General features: G+C 37.9%; 3 protein-coding genes across 5 annotated transcripts; 1 reads left to right on the plus strand and 2 right to left on the minus strand.

Moving 5' to 3' along the window:
- Window positions 1-83: 83 nt before the first annotated feature.
- Window positions 84-9,727, minus strand: LOC141905629 (solute carrier family 2, facilitated glucose transporter member 3-like). Of its 3 annotated transcripts, XM_074794583.1 has the most exons (13): window positions 6,457-6,839; window positions 5,173-5,271; window positions 4,609-4,772; window positions 4,276-4,400; window positions 3,838-4,008; window positions 3,508-3,615; window positions 3,269-3,357; window positions 3,042-3,140; window positions 2,508-2,720; window positions 2,204-2,279; window positions 1,981-2,108; window positions 1,288-1,520; window positions 84-1,057 (listed from the first exon to the last, which is right to left on the minus strand). In XM_074794583.1, the coding sequence occupies exons 1-12, from the start codon at window positions 6,586-6,588 to the stop codon at window positions 1,332-1,334; spliced, it is 1,593 nt and encodes a 530-aa protein (XP_074650684.1). In that variant the 5' UTR covers window positions 6,589-6,839; the 3' UTR covers window positions 84-1,057; window positions 1,288-1,331. The 3 variants fall into 3 exon arrangements, with proteins under 3 accessions (XP_074650684.1, XP_074650685.1, XP_074650683.1); XM_074794584.1 differs by lacking the exon at window positions 6,457-6,839 and adding an exon at window positions 9,610-9,727 and having other exon boundaries at window positions 84-1,520; XM_074794582.1 differs by having other exon boundaries at window positions 84-1,520; window positions 6,457-6,838.
- A 63-nt stretch (window positions 9,728-9,790) lies between these two features.
- On the plus strand, window positions 9,791-11,428 carry LOC141905630 (programmed cell death protein 7-like). The gene is made up of 2 exons (XM_074794585.1): window positions 9,791-9,820; window positions 10,425-11,428. Exons 1-2 carry the CDS (start codon window positions 9,804-9,806, stop codon window positions 11,389-11,391), a joined length of 984 nt encoding a protein of 327 aa, XP_074650686.1. The 5' UTR covers window positions 9,791-9,803; the 3' UTR covers window positions 11,392-11,428.
- Window positions 11,429-12,199: 771 nt separating this feature from the next.
- LOC141905681 (apoptosis-inducing factor 1, mitochondrial-like) lies at window positions 12,200-17,658 on the minus strand. The gene is made up of 15 exons (XM_074794653.1): window positions 17,541-17,658; window positions 17,003-17,229; window positions 16,802-16,922; window positions 16,513-16,718; window positions 16,104-16,231; window positions 15,920-16,010; window positions 15,667-15,828; window positions 15,466-15,574; window positions 15,218-15,262; window positions 14,970-15,121; window positions 14,756-14,896; window positions 14,415-14,557; window positions 13,983-14,136; window positions 13,523-13,684; window positions 12,200-13,183 (listed from the first exon to the last, which is right to left on the minus strand). Exons 1-15 carry the CDS (start codon window positions 17,641-17,643, stop codon window positions 13,112-13,114), a joined length of 2,016 nt encoding a protein of 671 aa, XP_074650754.1. The 5' UTR covers window positions 17,644-17,658; the 3' UTR covers window positions 12,200-13,111.
- Window positions 17,659-17,826: the final 168 nt, after the last annotated feature.

Raw genomic sequence — 17,826 nt, forward strand, 5'->3', positions numbered from 1 at the left:
GACCTCCAGCGAAAAAGGAACTATCAATGAAACAACATTAAAACCACTATTTGATTTTATCAATTAGTTTTATACATTATCCATTTATTCATTTTTCATCGTAAAGTACAAAATAACCAACACACACTTTATACAAAAAGGGCTTCAATCATATGACTAGATTTGTCTAAGTCTATCTACATACATACATGTATCATGTATAATATTCTGTAGTATCTTATTTCAAATAAAGTACAATAAAAGGCAATTCATGTACCTGTACATATAACAATGTACATACTCTAATACGTACTTAAGTAAACCTCGCCTAACTCGGACATGGCCAACTGGGACTTTCGTTTAACTTGGACAAAGAGCAATTTATTTTCTGAATTCCTATAGTTTTATGCCCAATTCAGATCGGATTCTTTCAACTTGCACTTTTGTCTTAACTCGGACAGAATTTCGAGGAATTTTTATTCTCCCCTGTAACTCAACTCAGAGCTTTCCCCGATAATCTGATACTGATAAAGATAAGCATTATTTACTGTCTGAGTTAGGCGAGGTTTAATGTATCAAGATATCATAATCAACCACTTCTACTAACTGAGTGAAATCAGGGATGTAGAAAATTCCCAGCAGTTGAAATAATCAATTTATTATAGGAAAATCATTTGATGAAAGATCCATGAAATCTCTTCGGTATTATAAAAAGACCAAGTTAAACATTGTCATTTAAGTCATGCAGAATCAAATATAGAAAATAAAATCGTTTTTTGTAACCAGCTGCAAAACAATGTTCATAGCCTTTTGCGCACATGCACAAGCTCTTGAAAAACTTATACTGTCCTACAATCTTACACGATGCCATCCTCCCTCTCAGGAATTCGGGTCAAATCAGAAATTCTTGCACTCAAAGAGCTATGGAGATTTGATATGAAAGAGAGCCTAAGTGGATGAATTCAAGGACTGGATCCTTTGGGTGGCCCAGTTTCTTGGTTAAAGGGTCTTCTCTGGCCTCTATGTCACGAAGAAATCTCCATAGGAGTCCCATAAACCCATCAGGGTTGAATCCTACCTGCCAAAGAGGATGACATTACTGACATAGAAAGATCACATTTTAGTTCCAATTACTAACCTACAGATCAATGGCACACTTTAGTAGAAATCTTTATCACATACTACATTTTTTGAAAATTTTTCTAAAATATTGATTTTCAGTGACATCGCTTTTTCGAGTTACAAAAGGAATTTCGATTCAAATAACATGAGAATGCTGCTACGTACAGAGATTTACGTACTGGGTACCTGAAATTTTCATTAAACCCGTTTTAAGTCTTTCGTAATGAGTATCATGTATCACCGACCATACCGCGTGATGCGTCGTCACCTCGTTTGCTACGCGAATGCCTTTTTCTAAACGACATCGATATCTGTTCGATCGTTTTGTTTTTCGTCTCAGGAAGTTGAAAGAACATGTACAACCAAAACATAGCGTTCAGTACAACGAACGGTATGAACGTGTATTTCCCCATATTGAACTGAAAAACGAACACAAAATTCATTCATCATTTCATGTATAAAATTCTCTGGAAACTTTCTAATTCATGTTAGATTAATTTTTCAAAACAAATTGATAGTTCCAAAAATTCATTTGATGTCATAAGGGGTTTGCGGAGAGAGGAAGACATTTAAAAAAAAATTTTGAACTTTTTCTAAAAAGACAGTTTAACAGCTCATTTATTTCATGAACTGATTCTTAACAGAAAGGTGGCAGTCAGTTATAAGTTACCATGGCAACTAGCAGTACATCACGGATACACTCATCCCTTCCATAACTGATATTGATTTCAGTATTTCATAGTTAATAAACAAAACCCGCAGTTGATGATTTGACAATTTATTTTCTGACAGTTCAGAAGTTTTGACTTAACTTTCAGAAACTGTCAGAAAATTGTCAAATCATCAACTGTGGGTTTTGTCGATGAACTCATCCCTTACCTGCATTTGAGGAAAGCCTAATGCTATTATAATTTGACAAAGCCAATTAATGAGTACAGCTATACTCATTGCAGCGCCGCGTGGGCCTTGAGTGAAAAGCTCAGCTACGATAAACCATGGAATTGACCCTAATAAATAATCATTCAAACAAATGATATTACGCAATGTACTCAAATTAATGAAATAGATGAACGATTTCTGTGGTATTGAAATGTACGCTTACCTAATCCGATAGAAAAGAAACCAACAAATGCCATCACCGATACTATACTGATGTATGAAAGCCAACTGTAACTATCCTGGGAATCAAAGAGTAGAAATTTTCATAAGAAAAAGTTTAAAGACTTTGTCTGCTTCGAATGTAATGTTACTTATGAGCAATATTATGAAGGACTGCCAATCTTTTTAAAACTGGATGCCGCCCAGTTTTCGCAAAAATTCAGAATTTCAACTCAATTTTTCAGTACGCCGTTAGCTATTGAAAACACCACTTTTCAGTAGCAATTCATGAATGACTAAGACTTTACCTTGAATGAGAATGTTATCGTGAGAATTGTTATGAAGATCCACATTCCACCGAGTGACGCGAGTATCAATAAACGTCGACCGGCTAGATCGATTAGAAGAACCGATATCACCGTCACGAAAACGATAACACCTCCTACACCTAACGTCGCGTAAGACGCGTGATCCGGTGTCAGCCCTGAATCACGGAAAATACTCGTAGAATAGTAGATAACCTACAAATAGCACGAAATGAAATACACTTATTTTTTGTAATTTTAACATTTTGATGAGTCCACCATATGTTGCTGAGAGCAGTGAAAACTTCTGTGGTTTTATACTATTATGGCAGAAGAATTGTAATTAGTCATAAAGCATATCTTTAACTTTCAATGTGTGCATATTGCCGAATGCAGACCAAGGGTTACCTGGCCTCTGTACAGTATCTCGTAGGTTTTATTGATGACTGGGTAAATGGAAACAGCGGGTCGTACCTAAGGTACCACCCAGGAAAATCTGGAGATGGTGGACATTTTGTTGCTGCGCGTAGTACTTACTGCATTTATTCCGGACAATTGTTGCGCAATCTGCATAACAATACTCAAAATAGCTGGTGTACGTAGATGGCTCACACGGAATAGATCACACATTGCGAACTGAAATCAATCACACAGGCTATCTGCAGTTAGAATTTTGCTAGCACAGCATTTGCCATAGATTTAATTAGAATTATGATCTGATCAATGGACCCATGTGTCTGAAAGTGATTGCAAAAAGAATTTACCTTTGGTTCCAACCGTGCTAATTCTTGTTCGGCTTTCATTTCAATAATCTCCATATCTACATCCGGAGTACCCCTCAACTCAGTTAGAGCTGCAGAATGGATGAAATAACTTTAGTTAAGGTCATCATTTTCTATATATTTCTGATAGTAGATATTTTGCTGATCCCAAGTTATATAATATACATTCGTACTACTCGTTAATCTAACATATCACTTAAGAAATTGTGTTTAAAACCGACCTTTTCTGGCCATGTATTCATCATGTTTCATCAACATCAAATAACGCGGAGATTCTGGACAAAATGGGAAAATCACTACTTGAATCAGGGACATCAGTCCACTTAAACCTGAAACAATCATGAAAATCATTTATTAAAATTCTGTATGAGAGTACTTTCAACTTGGTGAATGTATTCAGATTAGTGCCAAATCCAGGGGTTATCAGTTTAATACTGATGTTGTCAGTTACCCTCGACAAAAAGGAACTGACGATATGTGAGGTCTGAAGAACAGAAACATTCACAAATTTTTCTTAAATAAACAGTTATTAGAAACAGAATGCGAAATACCTAAAAGAAAAGGCCAACGATCGTGTGTTCCGAGACAAACTTCTAAGCCGAGTACTTGAGATACGAGCACAGCGATTGTAATAGTCAGTTGATTTACAGAACCAGAAGCCCCTCGTAGTTTAACAGGCGCAATCTCTGACAGGTACATTGGAGCTAATCCAGTATTCAACCCTAGATATAGATTTGAAAATACATGTATATTACTTCATTTTTCTTCAAAATAATCATTACATATCGACGATTGCTTTGATTTCTGATTTCAAGTCTGGTTTTTCACGATAGAATATAAAAGTATCTATGAGACAAATCCCGCAATAATTCAGCCAAAGATGTTGAAGTTCATGAGTAAATGGTTTATGTATTATTCGAGCAATGCTTTGGCTAAAGACTGTAGACTAAACATAATGTGTAAACATCACAACTTAGAAGTATCCATACCTGCATTAATTCCCATTAATAATCTTCCAATGATAAGCATTTCATAAGATGGTGCATATTTGCTACCAAGCATTAAACCAGCGCCGATGAATGATAAAATTGAATTTAGCAATATTGCCTTCTTCCTGAAAATATGAACAAGATATATCTTGTATATATACAAAATTGCACTAATTGACATCTGCAATAAGGAATTCTTTTGTCACACATGAAATGTTCATGAACTAAGGATTTAATCGCTGGCAGCTAGCCATTTTAAAAGACCGTTCCTGACAAAGACAGGGATAGTTGACCAGTTGTATAGAAGGCAACCCTTCAAAACAAATAACTAACCTTCCAAAGAAATCAGCTACAACTCCGGCTGAAATTCCTCCTATCATTCCACCGAGACAAAAAATGGCTACAATGATTGACCACATCAATGTGATTTCCGAGGCAGAGAACGGGTCACCACCAGTCTTTTTAGCATGAGTCTCATTTAGAAACTCTTCCAGCACCTAAAAGATATAAATGTTTAGCACTTTGTTTGATAAATCCGCAAATTCTTTAGGCCCGCCAGAGAAAATTATCAAATATCAGTCATCAGGCATTTGTGTTCAGGCATTTGAGTTTGTGCCAAAGAAAGAGTTAAGGTTAAAATCGGTCAGTAAAACTGCCCCCTAACATGATGCATAAACAAGAAAACTTTGAAAGGCATGTGGAAATTTTGGTAGGTAGTAATCAATTTTGCATCTAAGTTATAATGAGCAACTTTTGATTATCAATTTGGAATGACAAAATAGCATGGTTCACTGGGATCTAACTGACCAAGGAATCTTTCTTCAAACAGTCTTTTCATACGAAAGCTATGGAAAACCATGGCAGCTTTAATTATGGGTCTAAGCGTAGTTTACTTACCAATTGGGGTGCATTGACGACCCCCGTATTATAACCGAAGTTAAACGAAGTTCCGATAACGCATGCCGATATAGAAAACAAAAGCTTCCCAGTTAGCAACTAAAAATAGAAGATAAAAGATAAACGTAAAATAAATCAACCACTGTCTGGGTGGGGGCTATTGGCAGTAAAAGAGTAGTTGTATATACCTGGATACCTCAAACAGCGAGCACTTCTCTTGCTCTCTGTATATAATTAAAAGATACCCACATTCAAGGCTTTTACAAAAATACCATACCATTCTCTAGTCTGGTGGCGTAGTAGGACATTTTAGCACCTTATAGGGACACCTGATAAAGGGTTCTATACGTTATACGAATGTATATGGGTATTAACGTAAAAGATGAGAATAAAATCATATCCGTCGACCTAGTTTTACATGCATTTTACTATGATATCATCATCAAAACTAATTACCTCCTAACTAACTAATTAACCTAAAAAAACCCTATTTGAAATGAAAATACAATATCCTCTATGATATAAGGTCTATAGTTTGAAGAATGTCATTTCAACTCAATAAATAAACTTTTTACATATACTTTTTTATTTTCACTACATTTCAGAGTGGTAATTCTCAACTGTCATCATTGTATACTCAACAGTACTACTGAGTTTTACATAACCCAATTTCCATTTTTTTTTTTTAGAGAAAAGCATACACAGCAGACTGAAATGAACATGTTAGTTATCAACCGTAAGGTGATACAGTGACAGATCCAGGGGGTCTTCTGAGACTTCCCGAAAACCCTAAAAATGTCTACTGCTCCTTTTATACAGAGACACTTTAGATAACAAAGCGGCGTTCGCATGTGGATAACTAACACTATGGCACTAAGTGTTCACATCTAAGCTCAGAATCTCACTCATTTTACTCTCTAATGCGTATGTCAAATGACACAATTTTATCAACAACAGAAGAACTCTTTGAAAGGGGTGGAACTTAACAAAGGGTGGGAAAAGGGCATGCCTGTCAAAAGGACCACATATTCTCAGAACTGCCATCAAATATTGGTACATTTGTAGATTTCGCCATGTGCATGTTGGGTTCCATGAATCACAAAACCAACAACCAAAAAAGTGTTTATTGCACCCGGAGAGACATATTCATTCATATATAGTGCATATACTAAGAGAATATTCATTAAAAATCATATTAAGTTTATGGAACTACTCAGTCAGTGATCACATGCGTGCCACATGGTATGTTGCATTCGAATATGTATCACATGCTTTATTCTATACCTTTCCCCTGGGATCCTCGTTTAGATGTTCAGCTATTTCTCTAACTTCCGATATATCCGGCATATGTTCATTGTTCGATTCATTCTCGATGCATGGTTTTAATTCGACGGACTCATTCTCTTCTTCACCCATTTTCTGCTATAATCCCCGCAGTCTTCGCACAATATATATATGTATATTATATTCTATTCTATAATTCCGACCGATCGATAGATTTACACAGTTATCTGAACATCTGCTACTGAAATCAATGAATCCCACGACAGGCACAAAAATTAACAAACTGAATCGTTTTTCGTAGTTCCGACTCTCTGTATACCGCTCCCATCACAACACAACTGAAGCTAACACCTATACCATCGCTCTGTATAGTCACAGGTTGCTGCTCTACAAGCTCGTCTTAAATATCAATATGCATCTATGCTCTCTCTCATGGCGAACGAGCCAATAATGCTCGCTATAGTGTTTATATTTGACCCTCAGTTGACAGGTGAAAATTGGCATTAGCTAATATAATACCCCAACAAACGCTAGCGCTTAGCGTAAAATATTCAGTTGTAAATGTCATTAGCAATGTAATGCGACCAACTATGTATAACGAAAGGGCACATAAATAGGTATCCTCATTTCAATTGAACAAAGGTCACCTGAGGGTTTCCCAAATACCATCACAAAAAGCAAGCAGCATATTTTTGTAAGCCATTTGTCTAGCATTTCATGAAATGGATATTGTGCGCAGACATTTGAATACAAGTTTGAATAAAAGAAAATATTCGGATATTTGTCAAATGGGCAATTAACTCAGAATTCTTACACGGAAAATAGTTTTTCCACTGTTTTTTTTTCTATGTTTTCGACCAGAATAGACGGAATAACGAGAGTAACACGCAGTGGTTTTATCGATTCAAAGACTTGTTTTCGATATATTCCATTTTCATTAGTGTTTTCAAACTCAGTTAAAGGTCCAATTTCTTTTAAACGAACCACCCAAATATTTGGACTGGAGATGCCCTCCTCGCATATATAAAAATTCTATTCACTACACCAACAATGACTATCACCTTGACTAACGTTCAGTTTTACGATAATAACGTTCACAACAGAAGATTGCCCGGGATCTAAAGCCATACTGATATAGGGCCTATTTCTTTGGAAAAATCTAGGGGCATTGTAAGAGCTAGATCACAGGATTCATGGTTAAGCATTTGTAGGCTAGAGCAGGGGTGGATCTAACATGAAAGAAGGTGGTTGCTCTGGGTTCGCGCATGCTAAGGCAGTTCTTGCAGAAACGTATCACTTAGTTTTTCAACCTACTTCATTCCATGTGATTAAACTAAAAGACCTCGAGATGAATATATGCATAAGATGCCTAGATGTGATTTGATAACTTGAGATTAACTAATGAATTAAAACAGTAGAGTATCATGTTAGCACATCATGTATTCAGTGTGATGGATTCATGTGATCCTACATGATAAAATGAGACACTCTCACATGATGAAACGAGATACTCCGACATTGAAACGATGTTTTGGCAACAAAAGATGAATTTATTGCACGCGTTTTATTCGCTGAAAATAGAACTAAAGTGGTATGCGAAATATGTGCGCATGAAACTAAATCATAGTCCAGTTACCTGGGCTGACTATAGGGTGGTAGGCAACTTTTGTTTAATGAATGAGTTACTAGTCAAGTATCCTGCTGTCGTACTCGAAAAATTTTAAGGTCATCTGGTAGGTCTGTACGAACAGGCAATGCCTTAGATCGACTGGTATTTTCTTTTTCTTTTCTATCATGTACAACATAACCAACAAACAGTCCAGACAGCTTGTCTTTTTACACCACAATGCCTATTCTCCGCAAACTCGAATATCCGGTATTTTGGTGTCCGGTATCCGTGATACTAGAATAACCATAAAATAATCAAGTATTCAGATAGGGGTAAAACCCTAAAACCCTGGGGCCAGTTGCACAGTCGTGACTTAAGTCCAAAATTGGTCTTAAATCTTAAGATTGGCTTTAGAACTGAGTTGGTCTTAGACTGGTCTTAAGTCTAAGCCATGACTATGGAAAATTAGGTGCCCAATTTCGCGGTTTCGTGGTGAGCTTTTATAATCGGACAGTCTGATACCAACTTATGGTTATAATATCCGCCCGTGAAACTAAACCACATACATGTAGTGCCCATCCGATTAAAGCTTTAAATGTTTTGCCAATTCAGCACTTTTGGTGTAAATGCTTTTTTGCCCATAGCTCATTCTGATTGGTTACTTATCTTTCACATACAGAAGGTAGGCCTACTAGACTGATGATTTAAGATCAAGACGGCATCAAAGAGAAATTGGTTAAAAATCAGGATTTGAACCCATCTCCTGTTGTACTAGAGTAGCCATCAACCTAACCCTAACCTGGTTAATTACTCAATTATTTGTGGTAAGCTTTTATAATCAGATAGGCTTATTCCAACTATTTGGTACGTGAAAATATCAGATTGTGAAACGAAGGCAGGTGATATTTTGCCAATGCGGCATTATACTTGTTAACGCTATTTTACCGATGGATCGTTTTGATTGGCTAATTTGCTAATTTAAACCACGCATGCACACAGAGGTGCACAACTTGGAAATTCAAGAAGAGTGTGTAGAACAGAGTTAGAAAAAATGGGAAAATGCAGCGGACGGAGCACTATTCGAACCCGGGCCAGCAAATTGCTAGCGCAGCGTCTTTCAATGGGAGGTTCCACTGAGGTTCTTGCCAGGAAAGTGAGGAGAATAGAGGTAATTGAGAATTGCCAGTCGTCGATTTGCCCAGGTAGCTCAATTGGTAGGGCAGTTGTCCGGCAAACGAAAGACCCGGGTTCGAGTCTGGTCTAGGTTTTTTCGAATTCCTCGAAATTGATTATTTTTCGGATTCCCCTTTACTCTTATCCTAAGCCTAAAACCTTACTCGCATGCCTATCAAAACAAATTTTCAGATCATATAATGGCAAAATAGTGTTTATAGAATAAAGGGGCACCAGCACCTGAGCAGGGCCAGTCAATGAATCAGGCCAGGCGAGCAGGCGAGGTCTGAGAGTGAGACTGACTGAGAGGTCATGATTTCATACGTTTCATGGTAAGACATGCCTAAATGACAACTATGACGAATACTTACCGACTTTTTCGGTGAACCTAACAGTGTTTCGCTGTCTGTATTTCCTTGGCCCAATGAAGAAACAGCATTTTCTTCCAGTAAATCATCATCTTCACGATTTACAATACACGTCGCCATTTTGAAAGGTCACATGATACAAATCGGGGTGCCGGAATGTGCTGCCACCAGTGGTCGACTACAACACTAACCCATGGATGGTTCATTATTTGATGTAAGTAAGCGAAACCAGGTTCGTTGACTTAGGCACCTACTGAACAGGCCTATACTCGTACCCCGTATGTTAAAATTAAGTATACACTGTTCATTCCTACTTATGCGTAGCTGAACATAAACGAAACTGATAATGCCAGCAGGTTTCTGGTTATTTTGTCTTAATCTACAGTATTTCTACACCCAGCCTTCCGCCAACTCCAAAAGGGCTCCTCCGTCCAGCAAAGGGATTCTACACGGGTTGTGTCATCAAAAAGAGAAGAAACAAAGCCAAGGCTAGCTTCAGTTCAAAAAGCTGTTCAAAGCCAAAAAAAGGCAAAATTTCGAAAATCTAGACTTATTTTGTTTAGTGACATTTCATAGCAACTGATATCATAATCTACGTTATGGCTTTGAAACTATAATTTATTTTAAAAAGAATTGGGGCCATGAAAAAACATTCAGAAAATTTTAGGGCCCCTCTGGCTCCGCCTCTGGTATAACATGCACCCACTGTGACTGTCTGGGAGGCTTTCAACTGTCACTGGATTTAATCTTTATTGTTAACACATTCCTTTCCCCGGGGTAAAAATCAAGTTTCGGAACTGAAATTTCTACTCTTTCAGGTACTTTGAAGTCAGCGATGAGCAAAACGAAACGATGATGATGGAACAACTTCGCGAAGGCTACAAATTACTGAATGAATTAGAAAAACAAAAAATAACATTACAACAACAGGAATGCGTCGATGAGCCGGAGAAATGGACTCAAGTGTATCAAGCAGCGATTGAAAATAAAACGAAATTGACTGAAGTTTTATCCGGATTTGACGAACGTTTTTTGGTCGTTACCGAAACTAAACTAAAAAAGCGTCGCAAGAAAAGGGAATTAGCGAAACGTCGACGTGAAAGAGATTATCTCGACCGCCAGGAACAGCTCAGACAGCGGGCGGAACTTCATCAGAAAATCGACCAATGGCAAGCGTCGATCAGTCACAAGATTTCCGACGCGAAACGCAAGAAAGAACTGAACGAACAGGCGGATAAAGTGCTCGCCGAGGTTCGACAGAAATTGAACGACGTCAATCGTAATATCGATTTCATAAAAACGTTGGTGAAATTGCGTAAACTTCGCAAAGAGGCGGCCGTGCGTAAGGGGTTATACACGCCGACCGACTGCGACGAGAAATTCGAATCGCGCAGCGCCGTTCTAATGTCAATGCTCGAGCTGCAAAAAAAAGACTACACCGGCGAGCAGCGCACCCTGGAGGCGATGCTCGTAAACGAACAGCTCGAAAATTTGAAAAAAGAGGAAGCCGCGGAGGAGCGTTCGCGCGTTAAAAAGGAGAAAGTCGTTCGCAGGAAGATTTTCGGTCGGTCCGATTCGCCGATGGATATGTCCGATCCGTTGTATATGTTCAAACAGTATTACTTACAAGCCGAGTTCAATCCGGCCGCGTTGGTTCAAATTCGGAAAGAATGGGATTTCTTTTTGGTGCCTCAGAATACGCCCGGTAGCAGTACGGTTCCGATGTCGTGGGTTCTACCGGCTGAACCGTCGAGCGCCGGCTGGGCGACCGCTTTAAAGAAATGAGACATTTTGTACACTACATCTGATTGTGTGTTTTATTTGGTACAAATAGATATTTGCATTTATTTCGTAATGAATAGCTCAATTCTTACTCTTTACATGATGGTCTTGTTTATTGAATCGTTTATCTGTTCAAGCTGAAATTCTATCAAAGGGAATGCTTTAAAGATTAGTCCAGACATTTTATCCTGAATGCATGTTACTACAGTGGATGAATTTTTCTACCAGCCAGTTACCCCTGGAAGTATTACCAGAAAAGAACAAAATGGGGCTTTCTGAATCCCAGGGATTACGGTCCAAAGGGTAAGGGTAGGGTTACTTTAGGAATAAGTATCGAAAAAGACGTTCCAGCAGTTGGCTTGTTAGTTCAGTCGGTAAATTGGTACACTAGTACTAGCGTGTTCAAATCCCAATTTTCGCAATACCGGGCAAATTTCCAGATAAGTCCAGCGGGTTTGTGCATGCGCATTGGGGAACCTAACCTTGGGAAGTAGAAAGCTTACCTGTTACTTCAATCTCACTTATCGTCATAGCTGGGATGATCATTATGTGGATGACTTGTCCAAATGATGACTTACACTAAATAAATTGAATTGTGACTCAATGAATAGTGACAGCTTAACAGAGAATGAATATTGAGAATCATTTCACTGATATCCACTTGAAAATTCTGTTTCGTGAAGTTCCACTCTGCATGATGGCAAGGAAGTAATGAATATGGTAGGCAAGTCAAGGTCCCTTATCTGTCCATCTGAAGTACCAGTTATCGAAATACAGTCCCGTCAACTAACTACTGGATAAAGCAACAACCACAAATTATTTGAAAACTTTCTCATAATTTATTAACACTTTCAGCTGAAGAAAATCTAGTTAAAACCGGAATACTGACAGGGAATGATTTATACTGAAACATGATTTATGGCACACAATGTTATCAAACCAAAACATTAACAAAAAATGGCAAGAATACAGCAGAAACTTTGGGACACGTCGTGAACTCAAATGTAATAAGCCATTATTGACAAAATGCAAAATTGTTTCTGATTGTTTCTGCCAAATTAAAAATGAACTACATGTATCAGAAAGGAGATCTAAGCACTACTAGTGGTTTGTGCCATTAAAACCTTACCCTAGGGAAGTGTATATCCAATCGTGTCCTACAATGTAGGACATGATTGGACATTATGCTCATGTAACAGGTGCATCATCCGCATTCCTAATTTGCAGTGAGATGGGGAGAGAAATCCATACAAATTTGCATATTACGTAATAAAGGAAATAAATTCTAATACTGAAAGATTTCAGAAAGTAGTGAACACATCTTAACACAAAAACTTCCGAATTATCTCTTAAACTCGTACAAACAATTATAGAACCATTGCAACATAATGTGAATTTAATACCTTCATCTAAGTTGAATTATCGCTTTACTCAAACAAAAATTACTGGTCCAAAAATAATTAGAGTTAAGAGTCTAATTCAACATGTTTAACACTACTTTTTGAAATCAAATGTCCTATTGGAGAGCTATATTTATAGCTATAGCAGTATTAGAACTATCCTTTCGTTCGAATATGTTACAGGACGGTTTATGAAACGAAGTAATCGCAATCCATAGATTTTCTCTGTATCAGCCGTGCCGTCGTTCATCCCTGACAGAGGTTTTTGTTACTCATCACATTCAAACACGTTAAAAATCCTATTTAATCCGTTCAACTCGATTTTATTCCCCGTGAATCTCGAATAATTTCGCGACTTCGTTCAGATCATCGTGTTCGATACCGTCTTTGATAACCTGAAACAAACGACGAACAATTTATAACACGGCAGTCGGTTTAATCAGCATTGGAAGGGTTGATCTAGGATTCTCTGAGGGGGAGGACCCGAAAATTGGAACGGGCACTTAATTTGTAAAAAGCAGATTTGGTTACTCAAGGGCTGCAAGCAAAACATTGGTGGATGGTTCTGGTGGCCCTCCCACAGAAAATTAAGAACAAACAGGTCCTCATCAGGGCCCATTTGGATTTATTTTAGTCATTTTAAAATATCCTTAGCTAGAAAATTCGAATTTTGAAGGGAGTCCACCTCCTAAATCCGCATAAGGTATTAATCACTTGAAAAAGTAAAAGCTTACCTTTCGGGCAATTGTCATTTTGTTGAATACGTTCCATAATACAATTCCGACTACGACTTTACCACGTAGATAAAATATCACACCTTTACCGTAATCTTCGGGTCCTTGTTGAGGCACGTTTAATTTCATACCACTCGCAGCGGCGCTTGAATCGACGGACACCTGGAAACATAATTCATTTAAATTAAAATTAAATCTGCTTGAAACCTAATGTCTATTTCAACTTTGCTTGAGAGGAAATCGGGTGGAATGGAGACTTTCTGGTGATCCTTCAATACAAATGGATTAAAAATTGATGTTTTAGTTCAACTGTCCATCTTAGCTCGTCCTATTAAGACCTATTACAGGTTTGTACTACCAAAACTAGTAGAGCTAGACCACCCGATGTCCTCTCAAGCAAAGTTGAAGACATTAGACCATTTGATGACTTCAGCAGTTCTGCTGGTGATATATTTCGTACCTTTTCAGTTTCTGAGCGTAGACTCTCCCCGGTAGCTTCTACAACTGCTTTAGGTGTATCTTTATCAGTGGCTTTAGCGAATACGCCCATTGTCGGTAATGAACTGTCTACGACGCCGATAGCTTCGTAACCAACATTCGGACCTAAATCTGACCTAAATTATAACATTAACACTGATCTATGTACTGAAAGTTATTGAACAGATTAGCAGCGAGTCCTGTGTGAACTACATCAGCATCATTGCCATCAATTTAGCAAACCATTTTTCTAGTTAATCGAAAGGTACCCCGGTACTGGTAATTTAGAACTGAGATGGTTCTCCAACATCAATTTTGGTGAAAATGTGACTCAGACAGAACACCTGTCATTTATGCAAACATAAGATCAATTCTTACTCATATTTCATTTAGAATTCATACGAACCATACTCACCAGAACATGGATTGATGCCAGTACGGTTTACCGGCACCAGTCATATTTTCTCCGGCGAGACGACCGCTAACTACGGCATGGTCGTGGTGTTCCACACGTCGTCGCCCGAGTTTTACATCATAGAAACAAGCGGCATCACCAGCCTATTGTCAAAATAACACAAACAATCAATCAATTTAATACCTTTGAATTGAATTGCAGTTTGTATTTAGGATGAATCTACATGAATCACTGAAAAACTGTGCTGCCACTATGAAATGTACCCACTAACTTTAGATCCCACGCAGCCACTATCTCAGTAAAATATTGGACATGAATTGAATATAACCAGACAAACTTACCACCCAGACATTAGATCTAGCCTCTAATTCGGCATTGACCCTGTAACCACCATGCGCGTCATCCGTTTCTAAACCAGATGCTTTCGCTAAACTCGTGTTCGGTTCAAGGCCGACAGCAACTACGACGTGGTCGACCTTCACCTGAAATTTGTACGTCAGATTTTTAGTACAACCTATATTTTTTTAAAAATAATTGGAATATGTCCATTCTTACCTGTTCATTGTTGTTTAGATTAAGGACAATTTTTCCATTTTCGCATTCAGCTGATTTGACCGTTGAGTTCGACTTCACTTCAACTCCTTCATTCATCACTTTTTCAGTAGTCCACTGACTTAGATATTCAGGCAGAACTTTTCCCATATTTCCTATAATCAATACAAACATACAGTAAGGTTTAGTAAGTACCTGGGCTGTGTCTGAGCTCACACTCAACTACAGATATTCTGAATCGAGGTACATACCTGATTCTGGGAATACTTGAATAACCTTCAAATTACTTTCTCTTCCTAAAAGCAAGATTACAAAAATAATCAGGTGAAATACCCGTATCTTAATCTAACATTGACCTCTGAAACAAACATCGAGTATTCAAATCATGTCATTGTTTGCATCATGATGATCCTCACATTGTGATTAACGATTACAATGTTGTGTTACATGCCTATTTATCAATTTGAACAGTGGTAACACTATACGTCAGGACGGTTACCTCTTTTCCCTAAAGCACACGCGAGTTCGCTACCAAGGAAACCTCCGCCAACAATTGCTATAGAATTGATTGATCTAGTAATACTATCCAACTTCTTAAAATCATCGATCTGTGTGAGCAGAATAGAACATTACGTTTAACAACTTTTAGATCCAGGGAAATATTGAAAACCACACACTTTCTGAAATTTATCAATCTTACCCGTCTGAACAGTGTTGTCTTTTCTTTGACATCGGGACCCGCTTTCAAAATACTCGGCAAATTACGGGGTTCGCCACCGGTGGCAATAAGGCACTTATCATAAGCCACTTCCCAGCCATTGTCTAACACAACTTTCTTATTCGTAACATCTAGTTTAACTACCTGAAATTACAGAGACAAGAAACAAGGTATCATTTTTTTTCAGTTTTAACATAGAACCAAAGGCTAGCTTTTGAACCCGGGAAGATCATACCTCTCTACCAGTGACAATTGAAACACCTCCATTCTCTTTATCATTCAATTCACTGGGATCAACATAGAAACTTGTCGGCTCAAACTGAATGCTGAAATCATAATCAAAGTTTCATTAAAATCATTAGATTCAGATGCAGTTTCAAAGTTTTCCTGAATTATACGATTTAGTTCTACTAAAATACCTGCGCTCTTTGCCATTCCACTGTTTGAACTTAAGATTTGCAATCGATTCTTGGTCACTGAACCAAAGTTCTTTCGATAGCGGTGGTCTCATGTACGGCGGATAGTTTTCATTAGTTATTACGAGAACCTAGAATATTTAATAACGCACTGATTCGATCAGTTGTTTCTCAACTCCGGAGAAAGATTCTCCCCAAAGCAGAGATAGCTATAGAATCATCAGCAAATTGAAATTGTTCAAGCTCTATATACTGAAAAGTATTGTATTTATGCAATGCATATAGAGTCATTGCATTACATGCACAGATTTTTTTCCTCAAAAAAATTTCTGAACCCTAGAATTGCAAATTAGATAATAAAATCGAATATCCAAATTCAATTTTCCATTTCTTTTCTTCAATTTGGACTTACTCGGGCTTTAGGATCACGTCCTTTAATAGCTCTGAATGCTGCAAACGAAGCAGTACCACCTCCGATCAATAAATACTGCGCATGTTTCGGAATCGGATCCTTCACAACGTCGGAAGCAGCAGACGCGGCAGCACCAGTTGCAGCTGCACCAGCAGCAATAGAAGAGTCATCGTTAACATTGGGATTTGGGGTATGTGACACATTTTCTGAAATAGATATCGAAAAGGAGTTTAGTTAAATTGGGCATTGGTTTGAAGTCCGGCAAAATATCCAAAATATCTATGAGAACCTTGAGTTGTTTCCGATGCAGGTATTTCTTTGGCATCCATATATTTCAATCCAGGTCCGCTCAATTTGATTTGGGTAACGTCCGTGATCTCTTGGAAATTGAACGCATCATTCTTCCACATCTAAATGAATTAAAAGAAGATTTTTAAAATCCACCGTGTGCAATATTTGACCAATAATTGTTCAGCTACCCGATACGTACCAAAAAGAGCGTTCCGCTTAGAAATAAAGACCCTCCCAGCAACCACATATTCATTTTCTGATTCCTTTTGTTGTAGTTTTCTTGCCATGAGCCTTCAGGCACTGGGTAGAAGTCCATGTGAACTTTGTTGATCATGTCAAGTTCTTTTTCCGACTTCCAGTGTGAAGGAGTGTGTCCCCCACTCATGCATCTGACTGCCTCCAGTTTTAGTGAATCTATTGCAGTACCTGAAATTAAAAAGAATTTCCAGGACACGGTCACTCTGGTTCGGCGGTCAAGCCATGATGGTAAACAAGGTCAAGAGTTCAGAGCTGTTTTAAAAAAGGGATGTTAGTTATGAAGACTAAATTTTCCTCGGATTGTCTGTCTTACGATAAATGGCAGGTCAAGGATAAGATTTTGGTGTCTTTGGCTGAGAGAACGACGGAAGTAAGTTACACAGACTAAGTAAAAGGTGACATGGGCAGCTTTTCAATCAATCATTTCTGGTTTATCTAAGAAGGTTATAAAAATTCGGTGAATCTGGTACATTTCTTACATCTTGATGATTGTTTGAGCGTTTTTAAACTCGTGTATTGCCTCTGCAATACAGAAATAAAGCGTAATTTGTTGGTGTTGACTTTGGAAAGAGCAGCATACATGTTTCCTGATTTGCAGCCGGGAGGCGTAAGAGGGCAGCACTGTACGGTCTGTTTCTATTGTGTTATTAAATCTGTAAATTTTGTAAATTTTATCCATCTAAAACCTGTAATGGCTTTGAATTTAAACAAAATAGAAAAAATAAATATTCCCACATGTAGGCTATATAGCATAATTGCACATAA

Source organism: Tubulanus polymorphus, chromosome 5 (genome assembly GCF_964204645.1).
Source record: "Tubulanus polymorphus chromosome 5, tnTubPoly1.2, whole genome shotgun sequence".
NCBI lineage: Eukaryota > Metazoa > Nemertea > Palaeonemertea > Tubulaniformes > Tubulanidae > Tubulanus > Tubulanus polymorphus.

What these genes read in the sequence shown, in the direction of transcription:
- LOC141905629 (XM_074794583.1), bottom strand. Translation starts at nt 6,588, where the DNA reads ATGGGTGAAGAAGAGAATGAGTCCGTCGAATTAAAACCATGCATCGAG. An exon ending in TCGTCAATGCACCCCAATTG is followed by an intron (nt 4,773 to 5,172) that starts GTAAGTAAACTA and finishes TATATCTTTTAG; the next exon opens with GTGCTGGAAGAGTTTCTAAA. An exon ending in CGATAACATTCTCATTCAAG is followed by an intron (nt 2,280 to 2,507) that starts GTAAAGTCTTAG and finishes TTTGATTCCCAG; the next exon opens with GATAGTTACAGTTGGCTTTC.
- LOC141905681 (XM_074794653.1), bottom strand. Translation starts at nt 17,643, where the DNA reads ATGTATGCTGCTCTTTCCAAAGTCAACACCAACAAATTACGCTTTATT. An exon ending in GACGTGATCCTAAAGCCCGA is followed by an intron (nt 16,232 to 16,512) that starts GTAAGTCCAAAT and finishes TAAATATTCTAG; the next exon opens with GTTCTCGTAATAACTAATGA. An exon ending in CAATTGTCACTGGTAGAGAG is followed by an intron (nt 15,829 to 15,919) that starts GTATGATCTTCC and finishes CTGTAATTTCAG; the next exon opens with GTAGTTAAACTAGATGTTAC.